This window comes from Trichosurus vulpecula, chromosome 1 (genome assembly GCF_011100635.1).
Source record: "Trichosurus vulpecula isolate mTriVul1 chromosome 1, mTriVul1.pri, whole genome shotgun sequence".
NCBI classification, from domain to species: domain Eukaryota; kingdom Metazoa; phylum Chordata; class Mammalia; order Diprotodontia; family Phalangeridae; genus Trichosurus; species Trichosurus vulpecula.
This window is the reverse complement of record NC_050573.1, coordinates 520,093,164-520,107,161: the sequence shown is the minus strand read 5'-3', so window position 1 is coordinate 520,107,161 and position 13,998 is coordinate 520,093,164. Positions and strand designations below refer to the sequence as shown.

The following is a 13,998-nucleotide window of genomic DNA, read 5'->3' as shown; positions in this document are numbered from 1 at the left end:
CATCCAGCTTCCCTCAGGCTAGCACAAAATGTATAGATTTAGTCAACTAACATATTTGTTCAATACTTCTGTTTCTGTCTGCATCACTGTGGTCATTTTTAGACTATTAACTCCCAACCTTTCCTATTCCTTTGAATTGCACCTGAAATCTTGGATTCACTCTTTGCTTTCCATTTTTTCCCAAAAAGAAAGTCTATCCAGTATTGGTTTAATCTCTTTCTATCCACCCCACCCCCTGCCCAGTCATCCTTCCTTCCTTCTGCTTTAATGGAGGGAGTACAAATTCAGGGAGAAATTTTTCTGAAAATGTTTTTCTATTACTGGAGTTTGGGGGTGGAGGAGGAGCTGAGTCAGGGAGCACAGCTGGAACTGGGGGGGGGGAGAGAATAAGTACTGTGATGAGGAGATTAGTACTAAAGCAGGTGTAGTAAAGAAACTGATAATGCAGGCAGCCTATTTTTGGCTCATATTGTTCTGTGTGGCTTCAATGGCAGGGCTAGGACCAATAAGTAGAAGTTCCAGGAAGGGAGATTTTGGCTCAATACAAGGAGGAAATTTCTAACAATTAAAGCTGTCCTACAAAACTAAAAGGATGGCCTGATGGCATAATGAATTCTTTCCTGAAAATTTCCAAGTAGAGGATGGATGGCCACTTGTCCAGAATGTTATGCAGAAGATTCATGCTTCAGGTAGGAGGCCAAACTAGATGACCCAAATTCCCTTCCAAGCTTCTAAGTCACTGTAATGAGGACACACTGGAGCACAATAACCATATACTTGCTGAATGCTGGAAATGATATTCTCCCATGTCTAGAAAGCACTACTTCCTCATCTCTGCCTTTTAGATTCTCTACTTTTCTTCAAGACTCACTCACCTTATGTACCACCTCTTCTCTGAAGTTCCTCCCACACCAGGTATTAAAATGTTCTCCTTTAAATATTCCTAGAGCATTTCATTTGATTTCTCTATCTGCCCCTTTTACTCCCTACTTTGTGTTATACTTATCTCTCTGCTTGTTATGCTTATCTTCTAGGCTTCTAGTAAGTAGAATGTGGGTCCCTTGAGAACAGAAAATGTTTTGCCTTGGTCTTTGTATTCCAAATGCCCGTTATAGTTTTTTGTGTCTATCTGGATATAGGTCTGAGGTAGGAGGTGATGCCAAAAAGGAGAGAATATTCACTCCTTCCACTGGTTCCTACCTTTGGAATAAGGTCATTGTCAGCTATGTCCAGCTGTACCTTTTCTCCTCCCACCAGACACCCACTCCCTAGTCACCACTCAACTCTACACCTGTGAAAAGTTTTCTGTATGCATGCTTGGGCAGGAAGGATAGAGAAAGAAGTAAATGAGGTGCACATCCCAGTAGCTTAGCCTTGGCCCCAACAGGATAAATGGCATTTTGACTCGTTTTTAGCCTAGGCAAAGGAAAGGAAAACAAGGATCCAGTTCAGTTCTGCTTCTTGTGAAGCTTATTTTTAAAAATTTCTAATAAATCAAAACCTTATATAAGAATCACTTTTTCTCTCTCCATTTGACTTAGCCCCCAGCCGGGAGAAAGCCTGGCATGTTTGGACCATGGTTCAAATCCTCACCCTTCCTGTATCTCTGTACACCAATGATCAAATAGTTTCTCCTTACTGCAGCCCACTTGTTTGCAAATAAGGTGACACATATCAACTGCCGTTAGATAGATAGGATCTGTCTAGCCAGAAAAATAAATTCAAACTACTTAAACAGAAACTTGAAAAGTGACTTTTTAAAAGTAGAATAAGCTTTAGAATCAGCTTCTGCCCTACTTGGGGAGAAAAAGGGGAAAGAAAGGACTATCCTTCACAGTCTGGTGCTTATTCTCCCACATGGAATTTCAGCAACCACTATCCAATTCTAGACACTGAAAGCAGAGACAGCTGCAGCACCCAGGGTTCTGGCAGTGGCCCCACAGGCTGCTGCATCCAGGGCTCAGGCAGTAGCCTCATACTCTGCTACCTAGTCTCTGTGTGCCTGCTCCAGCTACCATCCAATTTCTACACTCTCTTAAAATGCATTATCACCACAACTGCTGCTGCTGCTACAGCTGACTGCCTTTCCCACTGCCACAGTCTCAGTCTGAAACTCCCAGTGTGGTGGAATTTCATCTCATAGCTCATGCTCCCACAGCCACACTCATCCTAAGGCTCCCAATGTTCTCAGAACCTCAAAGGAGAGGAAGAAAATGGCTGTTGGTCCAGAACTACATCTCCCAGAAACCCACACATTCAGACTCCAAATTCTTCTCTGTCATCACAAAAAAAAAGGAGTTAAAGGAGTTATGCTAGCCTGGTGCCTTTCACATAGCAGGCACCTAATGAATATCTGTTGAATTCTTTGTTCAATTATTCCAGAGCATATTGCCTTCATCAAAGTTTCTAAGTCAGGTAAAGGAAAGATGGCATAATGGATTTTAAGAGCTAACCAGGAACATGAATTCAAGTCCCATCTCTGACCCATGCTGGATCTATAGCCTGGGCAAGTCACTTAAACTCTAAGTGTCTGAGGCTACTCTCTAAGACTACAAAAGAGCAGTTGCTAATCTGAACTGATAGAGGGAATTAACTCACTTTGGGTTCCTTATACCAGTGGAATCAAAGGTTCATGCCCAAAGGCAATTAAGATTCTGCTCTAGGCATCTCAAACTTGGGATTCACCTGAACACAAATGTAAGAGTCTGGTAATCAAGGTAAGCTCAATGCCTGTGGAGAGGGTATAATTTCTTTAAAATGAGCTCTTTTTAAAAAGACGAGTTTTTGCTGAGTCTGATGGAACCATGTGACCTTCAGCAGACGGGGCTTCCCCAGAAATGCCTCCTCTTATATGTGGAGCATGCTCATTAAAATGCTGCACCCAGGTTTTGTCCCTGTTCTATTCATGAAGAGGAGGTAAAATTCCTTTCTTCATGTGATGACCAGTAAAGCCTGTAAGTTCCTAAATGACAACCTGAGGGGCAGTGATGGCTTTTAGAAATTTCTGGAAACTCCATCAATAAGGATTCAAGCCTCAGCTACTCAAGCCTCAGCTACTTTCTTGGTCATCTTGCATCACTTGAAGTGAATTGAACAGATGGATAGAGGCAAAAGGTCTCATGGAGTAAAAAGCCCACCTCTCTGAACAATGCCCTTCCTCCCTGGGCCTGGCCCATATCACTGGCCCTCCACGACCTGCAAAGCCAGGTGCCCTCTCTAGTACTGACTCTCCATTTCTCTTAAAGTTGGGAATATTTTTACTTGTCTCTTTAAAGTTAATGCCAGTTAGATTTATGCCAAAAGGAAATCAATTGGATTTCAGAAAAACACACACTAAGAATAAGATGTTCATAAACAGCCCAAACAGATGGGGCTTAGTCATTTTGCTCTCCATGTTGTACATCATCTATAGCTGCAGTAGAAACTGAGGAAAAGCAGCCTAGCATCCTCCTCCTCTGATGCAGTGGCCATTATGTGCTCTTGGATACTGGTCTTCTCTGAGCAACTTAGTGACCTCCGAGGAAGAAGATGGGAGCTCCCCTGGCTGTTTTTCAGCAAAACAAAGACTCTCATTGTAGACAAAAGAATATTCTCTTGATGTGAGCATGCTGATGGTTTCAGCAAAGAGGCCAACACTGGACTGGGATTTGAAGCTTGAGCAACCTGTTCATTCTCAAAAGCAGCTGGTCAAGGGTGGGAGTATTATACAAAACTGGCACTTGGTACATAGGTAAAAGTGTAAAATAGAGACACTGTATCTTACCAGAAGGTAATATAGGAGGGAGGAGGCAGATGCAACGATTATATGCATGTAGCATATTAGCTTGACTACAGGTCACTCCTAAATATGTTATACTCCTAAAATGAAATTCCTTTGAAAGGAGACATTATATATGTGTGTGTACATACATACGTATGTATGTACATAGGTATATACATACACACACTCTAAAAACAACAATTATAGGTATAGTAGATAGAAAACTGGCCTTGAAGTTAGGGGAATCTGAGTTCAAGTCATGCCTCTGACCCATAGGTGGATCTGAGTTCAAGTTGTGTCTCTGCCTCATACTGTTCTGTGTGACCCTGGTGAAGCTACGTAACTTCTAAATCTGTAGGTAACTCTTTAAAACTAGGTGCCACAGAGAAGGTGCTGAGCTACATTGTTAGAGGCAATCATTGGGCAATTCTCTATATCAATGAAATCAGGGGTCTAGTCCAATACCTCTCCCTAATCATAGGCTATACTTGAATTTAATACAATTGACATTGTGGGGGGGATGAGAATGATATTCAGATCAACATGGTGTATATATTTGTGTTGTACACATGTGTATGAATTACACAAATGTATACATATACTGCCTAGATCAGCTAGAGGTGAAGTGACTTGTCCAAGGTTACACAGCCAGTATTTGTCTGAGGTAGGTTTTGAACTCAGAATGTCCTGGATTCAAAACCTGCTCTCTACTCACTATATCATACTGCCTCTCCCCTAAGACTATAAATTGCAGAGAAGGTGCTAACCTGAATTGGTAGAGGGAGTTTCTTAGTCTGGGAATTCTATCTAACTGATGAAATCACAATTCCAGTCCCTAGCTCTATGTTTTATATGTATATTATGTGTGCATACATATGGATAGTATATGTATATCTGTATACCTATGCATATGCATGTAATTTCATGGATAAAGGAAGTACTCAGTGAGAAAATTTCCTCTACCAATGCTATCACTTTCTCTGCATTTTACAATCTTAAGAGAGATGCCTGGGGTACTAAGAAGTCAGGTGACTTGCTTAGGGCCATAACAGCTAACATTTGTCCTAGTTAGGGTTTGAAGACAGCTCCCCCTGATTCTGAAGTCCCCTTTCAATACACTGGACCACAGCGACTTCTCATGTTTAACGTATATGCATATGTGTGTATATGTAAATGGACACACTGAAACATCTATACCATTTTCCCCCTTAAAATACGTTTGCTAATAGACTGATTATAAAAGAAAATGAGACAAAATTAGAAGTTTTGAATATTTTGAAAGAATTTATTTTAAATAATCTCATGAGCTCAGGAAGATAAAAAATAAGGTACAGTTTTATGGCTCATAATGGTAAACTGACAAAAATGACAGACGATGGAAAACTAGTGTTTACGAGGTTATGGAAAGACAGGAACACTAATACAAGGCTGTCAATTACTCCAGAGGTTCTAGGAATCGATTTAGAATCATTCTAAAATGGCCATACTATTTGACTGAAGAAGGTTAATGATAAAAAGGAAGGCCCAACAAATGCACCAAAATATTTGTAGCAGCACTTTTTATAGTCAACAGATGCCCATGAAATGGGGAGTGATTAAGCAAACTGTAATAGGAGAATACAATGAAACGTTACTGAGCTACAAGAAGCAATGAATATAATGAATACTGGGAACCATGGGAAGACCTATATGAATTGATGCAAAGCAAAATAAGCAGAAATAGGAAAACAATATTTATAATGACTATATATAATGTAAATGGCAACAGCGACAGCACAACCATAGATACTGAATGCTGTGAAATCATGATGATTGAGTTTGGTTCCAAAGAAGTGCTAGAACACACTTCCTTCCCTTCTTTGCAGAGATGGGCTGTGACTATGGAACACTATATTCATTCATTCAATAAACATTTATTAAGCACCTACTATGTGGCAGGCACAGTGCTAAGCACTAGGGATGCAAAAAAACAGGCAAAAGATGGTCCTTGATCTCAAGAAGCTTACAATCTAATGGGAGAGATAAATGCAAACAAATGTATATTTATGTGTGTATGTATGTATGTATACATATATGTATATGCATATATATCAAGCTACATGTGGGATAAATAGGAAATAATCAACAGAGGGAAGGCACTGGAATTACATAGAATGGCAGATTTAGTCCATAGATTGGTTGATTTAGTTGAACTTTCTCCCTCTCCTTCCTTCCCTCTCTCCTTCCCTCCCCCACCTCTGTCTCTGTCTGTCTGTCTGTCTCTCATTCTTTCTTACAAGGGATGTTTCTATGGGACGAGAGTGGGGAAAAAGTATTTTGGTAATGTAAACACCAATCATTGGTATAAAATCAATATAATTTTTAAAGAAAAAAAGGCAATCTATACAGTACATGGTAGGATATCAAACTTTAAAGAAATTAAAAATCCTAAGAAAGCATCTCATCACCTCCCTGAAATTGAACTGATGGTTGATTTATACTTGTTCATTGCTAGAAAGGATATAGGCACATACTGGGGACAAGGTCAAAAGAAGGTGAATGAGTGTCTGCATTTGGTGAGGTGTTTATTCATTTCAGGGCCAATTTGGGCTTCAGAGTTCAAACACATGATGTAGTAGCCTAAGTTAGCCTTCTGAGTAGTTCCCCAATATGTATTGTTTGTTGATATGTGAAACATATAGAGGAGGGGCAATGGATACAAGGCGTTCAAGAAGACAGACAGACTTGAGTTTAAGTCCTGCTTTTGGCACAGACTAGCTCCATAAACATAGAAGAATCACTTAATCCCACAGTGCCCTAGGCAACTTTCTCATAAGTTAAAGATGAGATGTCAATTCACATCAGTAGAAGGAATTTTCACTCCTGGAGTTCTCAACCCTAACTACCTAAAAAGGCAAAATAAAGGAATATACACACGTATGGTACATACAGAAACATACCTATTACAACTTAGCAAAAGAGCATGTATAATGTAACTTAAAGACGAAGGTCCTGTGTTAACAAGGTGTGAACTTGAAGGATTTTGTCACACTTCATACCTTCCATTGGTAGTCAATGCCCAGGTCTCACTATACCCTCCTTTCCGCCCCCCCCCCCAAGTAGTGCAGAGAGATAATGCCTTGAAGTTGCTTCCTATATAGCTCCCCTATGAATTATAATGAGGCTTTTCTGTCATACACTTATCTTGAAAGTCTTTCTGTTTGTGTTTTGAGTATTTTGTGTTGCTTTGTCCAGTTTTGTGGCTATTCCAATCTATCTTGCAATGTAGTGAAGTTGGGATCTGTCTTATGTAAAAGCATTCCCCGGTACTAATAATTCTAGGAGGTCCCTTTACTCAGTAATGTTGAGGTCTACCAAGCTCTTCCCAACAGTCTTGATGACAGAGGTAGTGCAAGAAATATTATCCCCATTTTACAGAGAAGCATACTGAGACCTCTGTAAATTTAGGTTACTAGCCCAAGTTCACATTGATAGTGAGTGGCAGAACAGGGGATAGAGTCTAGAAAGGAAAGAAAGGAAGAAGAAAGCAAGCACTAATTAAGTGCCTACTATATGCCAGGCACTTTACAAATATTACCTCACAACTCTCAGAGGTAGGTCCTATTACTATAATAATTTTACAGTTAAGGAAACTGAGGCAGACAACAGTTAAGTGTCATATAGCTAGTAAGTGTCTGAGGCTGGATTTGAACTCAGAGCTTCCTGACTCCAGACTGTTTCTCTATTTACTGTGCCAACTAGCTGCATCTAAATCATGCAGTCTAGGACTCTCCACCCTCTACTAATGCTGCTGACCTGCAGCCTGGTCAGCATTGGTTGTAGCACTTTGAGGCCATTCATATCACAGGCACCAATTCCTCTCCTATATTTTGATAATGTTCTTACAGAGAAGTAATGCTTCCATGATCTATCAATCTGGATCTAAAAGCACAAAGTACATTGGAAAAGAAATACGTCGATTTGGCTCATTCAGGCCAAAAACACTTGAGATGAAGTAAAACTGGGTCGTTCCACTTTTTCTTTAATTATCCAGATAATTCCCTTGACTTTTCACTTCACTTTGGATACAAGATTCAGCAAAGTAGAGATTTGATGATAATCCAGATTTACAATATTAGTGCTGAAAGTATCCTTAGTGAGCCACCAACCTCCCCCCCCCACCCCACCCATTTTACAGACAAGGAAACTGAGGACAAGAGACATGAAGTGAATTGCTCAAAATCACCCATCTAGTTTGTAAAAATTAAGGGGGAGGGGACTCTAATCCAGATCCATATGAGTGCTCTTTCCATTAATTCAAGCTACCTCTCATTATTCAGATTGTCAGATAATTTAGCCCCCACTCCCAAATAATTCTTCCTATTGTATTTTTGAGATTGGCTATCTGCATTGGTCAACCTATGTAAACCATTGCTAAATCTCATAGAATTAGAGGACTGTGGGTTTAGAGGTAGAAGGGACCTAAGAAACCACTCATTTCATAGATGGGGAAACTGAGACTGAAGAGAGGTTAAGTGAGTTGCCCAAAGTCACACTAGCAGCAAATAACAGAGCTAGGATTTGAACCCAGGTCCTGTGACTACATATCTAGCATTCTTTCTACTGTACCATATCACCTAGGTCACTGTAAACTTACGAAACTGGGATGGGGGTGAGTGTGTAAGGAATGCAATGAACAGATGCATAGAATTAGAGGCTCATGGAATCAGAAGAAAATTCATTTCATTTACAATTTCATTTGGGGCAGTGTAGATGGAGGTCAGGTCTATATGCCAGAATTAAATGGACCATGGCAGGGCAGAATCCCTCAGTACAATTTGCCAAAGCCTGAACACTCAATCCATCCAATGCATAAAGAAGGATCCAGCAACATTAATCAATGCAGACAGCTGATCTGAATAAAACAGGCCTAAATCTCCATGATTTTTTCCTCAAAAGCAATTTTTTGCAATGAATTATTTGAACAATTCGTCACTTTGCTTTGCTTGTGAATAAGAGCTTGTCTGTCTGCTTTGAAGAAATCAAGATTTTAAAATTTTTATTAAATTATGTCATCAATCCTCTCCTATTCTCTACTGCCATTGAGTACATATATTTATTAGCTGAAGATCATTTTCTGGACACATAAACAAAAAAAACTCACATAATCTTCACTGAATCATATCAAGAAAAAAAGTAAGCAAGCCGTTTTGAAAATTAGGTTGTGACCATTTCATCAAATAGAAATTCACCATCTTGCATTTCTGTACCCCACCGCCACCAGAAGCAAGCAATATTTGATTGTTGGGTTTTTGAGGCACACTTTAGAAATAAAAATGCTTCACCCCACAGCTAAGTACTGAAGTACCAATACTTTGAGTGTTTGCGTTCTGCTATTGCAGAGAAGGGACCTTAAATAAATATCTTAAAGAATGAGTCTTTTAATCCTATGATTTTAAAAATAATGTGGAAAACTGAATAGCTCAACTCATATTTGGTTGCGATGTACGTAGGGTAAACCCTGTTTTAGCATATATGCTGTCAGTACATAGTTTCATCAGTAGACAGTCACCAGCTCTCAGACAGATCAGTTTAAACTAGAAAAAAAGATGGGTGGAAATCAAAATAGTATAAATTAGGTATTTGCAGGTCAATGTGTAGTTATTTGAAGTAAGTGTGCCTTTCAGGGAAAAAATTCTTCTAGCTCTCTTTATGGCCATTTCATACACTATTGGCATTAATTTTCTTTGGGCAGATGATGTCTCTTCCAGGAAGACAGTTTCTGCATTGGCTTTCAATATGCAGCACACAAACCTACACCATTGGGAACTACCTCAATGATGTTTTCTTACTAATTTTATATTATCTGATCTTAAGCCTCTTCTTGGTCATTAACTTATCTTTGGGGGAAATGTTGAAGTATAAACATTGTATACATATAGTAAATAATATAAAATATACCTTTTTTATAATATTAACATCCATATAGAAACAAATCACTGTCTTTCCGTAAATAAAATGGGACAGCTGGGAATTGAAGACTGTCCAGTGTTGCCTTTTTTTTCTCTACTTCTATCAGTGTCTATCTAAATTGGAGGTTACATAGAAACGGGCTGGGGAGGAAAATGAAAAGAATTGTAAAGCATTCTTTAACGACAAATGGTAAGTGACGGTTTTCAATAGTTTCACCAAGGTTGCTGTGGAAATGTTTATGGAAAAATCTTGTCTTTCTCTAGAAATTACCGCCACCTTCAGGTCGTGGATTCAGCCCCTGCTAGGGCTTTCTTTTGCAAACACACTGAAATTCTTACTAAACTCAGAGATCATTCCACAAGACACTTTTATAACCACAACAGCATTCTAAGAAAGGAGTCTGGTGACATCAGAGGCTTGGACCAGGCCTACTATGCGCACTAAAACATATTTCTCTCCCTCGACTGTCACCCAAGGCATGTGAAACTGGCGGGATTTCTGTGTGACCTGCCTGACGTCTCTTGGTGGGACAGCCAGGGCTCTGCCGACATACTGCCCACATGGTCAGTATCCCTGAGGGAGTCTTCCGAAAGAGGAAGAGAGGAATTTTTGTAGGCTCAACGAGCCCTCAATCCAAATGCCCGCATTTGGAAACAGCACATGGTAAGTCACACACTGGAAGGAAAAGGACAAGGCGACCTGTTTGTGTACTCTGCAAGAAAACCCACAACCTGCCACAAAACCCTGGATGAGAAGGCTAGATCCAACCTCATTTCCCGCGGCGCTCCCCCCCCCCCCCCCCCCCCGCTGATCTTTACCATTCCCCCTTTGCAAGGGCACCTGCCCCTCCCTCCCTTCTCTCTGGAGGGAAAACGATCGATGAAATGGATGACATCCGCTCCCTTTTCACTTCCTTCTACAGTTACAACTGAGTTACTCAAGGGCTGCATGTGGACTCTCCCCCTTGCCGTTGTAGGCTCCCTGGGAGAGAAACAAAACTCCAACCTCCCTCTACTGCTAAATCCGTACGGACTGCATTTGGGGATAGAACTGCTGAATGTAACCTAGCAATGTGCCAGAAATACATACATAGACCTCCCCCACCAAAAACAGAGGGGAAAAAAACCTGCCATTTAACAATCAACGTCTACAAATTGATGTCAGAAACACACCTGTCTCTGGACACACAGATCGAAACTCCTCCCTAGAAGCGAAGTCCCTGACCTCTCCGTGCATACACAAGGCAGGACAGCGGGCTCTTTCCTCTCCATCTTTATAGCCCAGTGACTCCTAAGACACCTATTTCTTCCCCTTTTCTCTCTTCTTTGTCCCCACTTTTCCTTTTCCCCTTCTTCCTCATCCTTCCACTCCTCTTTGCCTCAGTAAGGTGCTTCTTCGAGCTCCCCCACCCCAATCCCCACTTCTCCCCATCCCTAATCCCTCTGGCCCAGTTCCTACTGCAGGGCCGACGCCACGGGGCACCTCGAGAGAACTGCTGCCCCTCGAGCCCCGGCCCCTGTCCACTGTGGAAACCGGGCTCCCTGCAATTCCCTTCTTAACAGTAATCACACCGCGCGGCCAGGCTAAATGGGGGAAACCGGCCCCGAAGGCCCGGGGCGGGGGGAGGAAGGAGGCGGTAGCGGGACCAAAGGAAGGATCGCAGAACTGAGAAAAAGGGGAAGGCTAAGCTTGGGTTGGGGGTAGAGCCGTGGCACTCACCTCGGTGTCGTAGAGCCGAAGGTCCAAGAAGTAGGGGTACAAGAGGGACTCGTTGCGGATCTGCTGGATCGCCAGCTCCACGGCAGGCAGCACCCCTCGACCAATGCTGCCCTTTGCCACGTTGTCCGTGAGTGGCATCAAGCCCATGATGGACAGGGGTGGACTGTTGAGCGGCGGCCCCGCAGCCCCCCGGGGAAAGGCCCGCGACCCTCCCGAAGCTGGCAGCAGCAGGAGCAGCAAGGGCAACATAGGGGCGAGTCGCAGTCCCGGCGCAGCCTGGCTGGCCGCAGTGGCGAAGGGGCTGAGCCTGCTCCGGCCCGAGCCCCGGCTAGAAGCCATGCCGCCGACGCTGGAGAGACTCCAGTCCAACCTGCCCAGGCTACTAGGCTGCTGGGGGCGCCGGGGCCACAAGCGCCTTCTCACTCCGGCCGCATGGCCCGGGGCCCAGCGTGGGGCAGGCGGCAGCACCTGCGCTAGCTGAGCCTCCGCCTCCTCTTCCAACCGAGTTCTCCGTCGGACGCGTAAAGGGCTTCCTTCCCCCGCCCGCCAGTCCGAGGCACCCCCGACAGTCGTCCTGGCAATGGCGCCTGCCGCCTCCCAGCTGTGCCAGCTGCTGTCACCCTCTCTGCCGCCGCCACCACTCACAACAGCAACAGCAACAGATCAATCATTCCGAGGAATGAGGGACGGAACAGAGATACGGAGGACCGGCCCCTTCGGGTGCCCTTTCTCAGGCGCTGAGGCTGTGGTGTGTTAGCGCGGTTGCTGCTGCTGCTGCTGCTGCTGCTGCTGCTGCTGCTGCTGCTGCTGCTGCTGCTGCTGCTGCTGCTGCTGCAGTTGTTGCTACCTTCACCAGGCAGCCGCAGCCACCCAAGCCGGACCCGCCGCAGGCGCCAGCAGTCAGTCCCCTTCCCTGAATTCAACCTTCTCTTCCCTCAGCTCCAGCAGCCCTAAGGCTGCATGATGGAGCCCCAGGCCCGAGGAAGGAGCGATGGGCACGGGGTGGGGGGAGGGAGGGAAGGAAGAGAATTAAAATCACCCCCGAAATTTAGGCACTGGAAAATCTGGTCAGAAAATCCTGCCCCCAGAGACAGGGTGTGTGTCCTGGGGGTGGGGGAGGCTCCCGCGCTCCCTCTGCCTCTGCCTCTGCTGCCTCGGAGGCTTCTCCTCCCAGCCTAGGGGGAGAAGTGAGTGCCGCATTCCCCCGAAGCCGAAGAAGCTGGAGAAAGCTCGAGGCCTCCCCGCGGGAGAGCCCGCCTCGCAAGAAGGCTGGTTCGGCAGCGCTCGGCTGGCTGACTCCCCGCGTGGAGGAGGTGGCGGAGCCCTAGCGCCTCCTCAGCTCTCCGCGCTCAGCTCAGCCCCACCGAGGATGCGGCTGGGGTTTCTTCATTAGAGACGTGGCTGACGATTACTGCTAGTAACCGGCGCTTGCACGTCGCTTGTGGGCTATCAGATGCTGAGCAGGTTATCGGGTAGAAGTATCAGGAGACGGGGTTTGGGCAAATCCATCAACCTACGGGGAAGGGGGAGCGTGCGTGTGTGTGTGCGTGTGTGTGTGTGTGTGTGTGTGTGTGTGTGTGAGGGCAAGGAAGAGAAGCGGCCCTGGCACACTCAAATGGCAGCAGCAGATGCCATACCAAAGTGTTTCCTGTGACATCTGCATTGTTCCGGGGGGTCTGTGGATTCACTATCTCCTTCGGATACGGAATTACAAGTCGTTTTTTATCAGGTAAACATTTAAAACCCCTAATGGGTGTGAGTTCCACATTCTACCTAAGCCTCCTCTCATTCCACTCAACACTCACTGCATTTGCTAGAAGAAAATCTGTCTATGTTATGCAGACAGAGAGGTTTCCCTCTCTGCCAGCCAGAAACTAGAGTACCTCGGAGCTTCTTTCCCCCGCTCTAGAAAAAATCTTATGGCATCACCATCTAAGGAAGAATATCTGTTTTCCCTGAACTGGTCAGTCTAAGTTATGGAAGCTCAAGATTGGCACCTGTATTCACATGCTCCAGACATTGCATGCACACAGTTCTTCCCACATGAACAGACGGTACCCCCAAAGCCTTCTCTGATTCAGGCATCCAAAGCCCTTTATATAAAACTCTCCCACCCTATTTGGCTTGTGAAACTGTCTCATCCAAATACATTCATATGAACTCATTTTCCCCTTCATGTAAGAATAGATACCATTTATATGGTTCTTTAAGGTTCGCAAAGCACTTTACCTACATTACCTAATTTCATGCTCACAACAACCCTGTGAATCAGGCAATGTTATTCCCAGTTTAAAAATGTGAAGACTGAGCTTCAGAGAGCTTAAATGATTTGCTCAGGGTATTACAGTTAGTAAGTGTCAGAGGCAGTATTTGAACCCAGATCTTTACGAATCATATCCTACACTCTATCCACAATGCCACACTTGAATCCTGCTATATATACATGTATATTTATACTATGAGCACAAACATAATTCTATAAGATAACCTACTGAGTCCTACTAGAAATATTTCACAAAGGCCCCACCCAACATGCTGGAGGTACTACTTCTAGAGCTCTTGAGATG

At 43.8% G+C, this 13,998-nt stretch overlaps 1 protein-coding gene across 1 annotated transcript in view; it reads right to left on the bottom strand.

The window, feature by feature from the left end:
* GABBR2 (gamma-aminobutyric acid type B receptor subunit 2) overlaps nt 1-12,938 on the bottom strand; it is an 850,065-nt gene extending 837,127 nt beyond the window's left edge. The window contains exon 1 of the mRNA XM_036741052.1: nt 11,432-12,938. Within this exon, the coding sequence (XP_036596947.1) occupies nt 11,432-11,770 (339 nt within the window). The 5' untranslated portion in view covers nt 11,771-12,938. The remainder of the gene's footprint in view (nt 1-11,431) is intronic.
* Between the last annotated feature and the right edge of the window lie 1,060 nt (nt 12,939-13,998).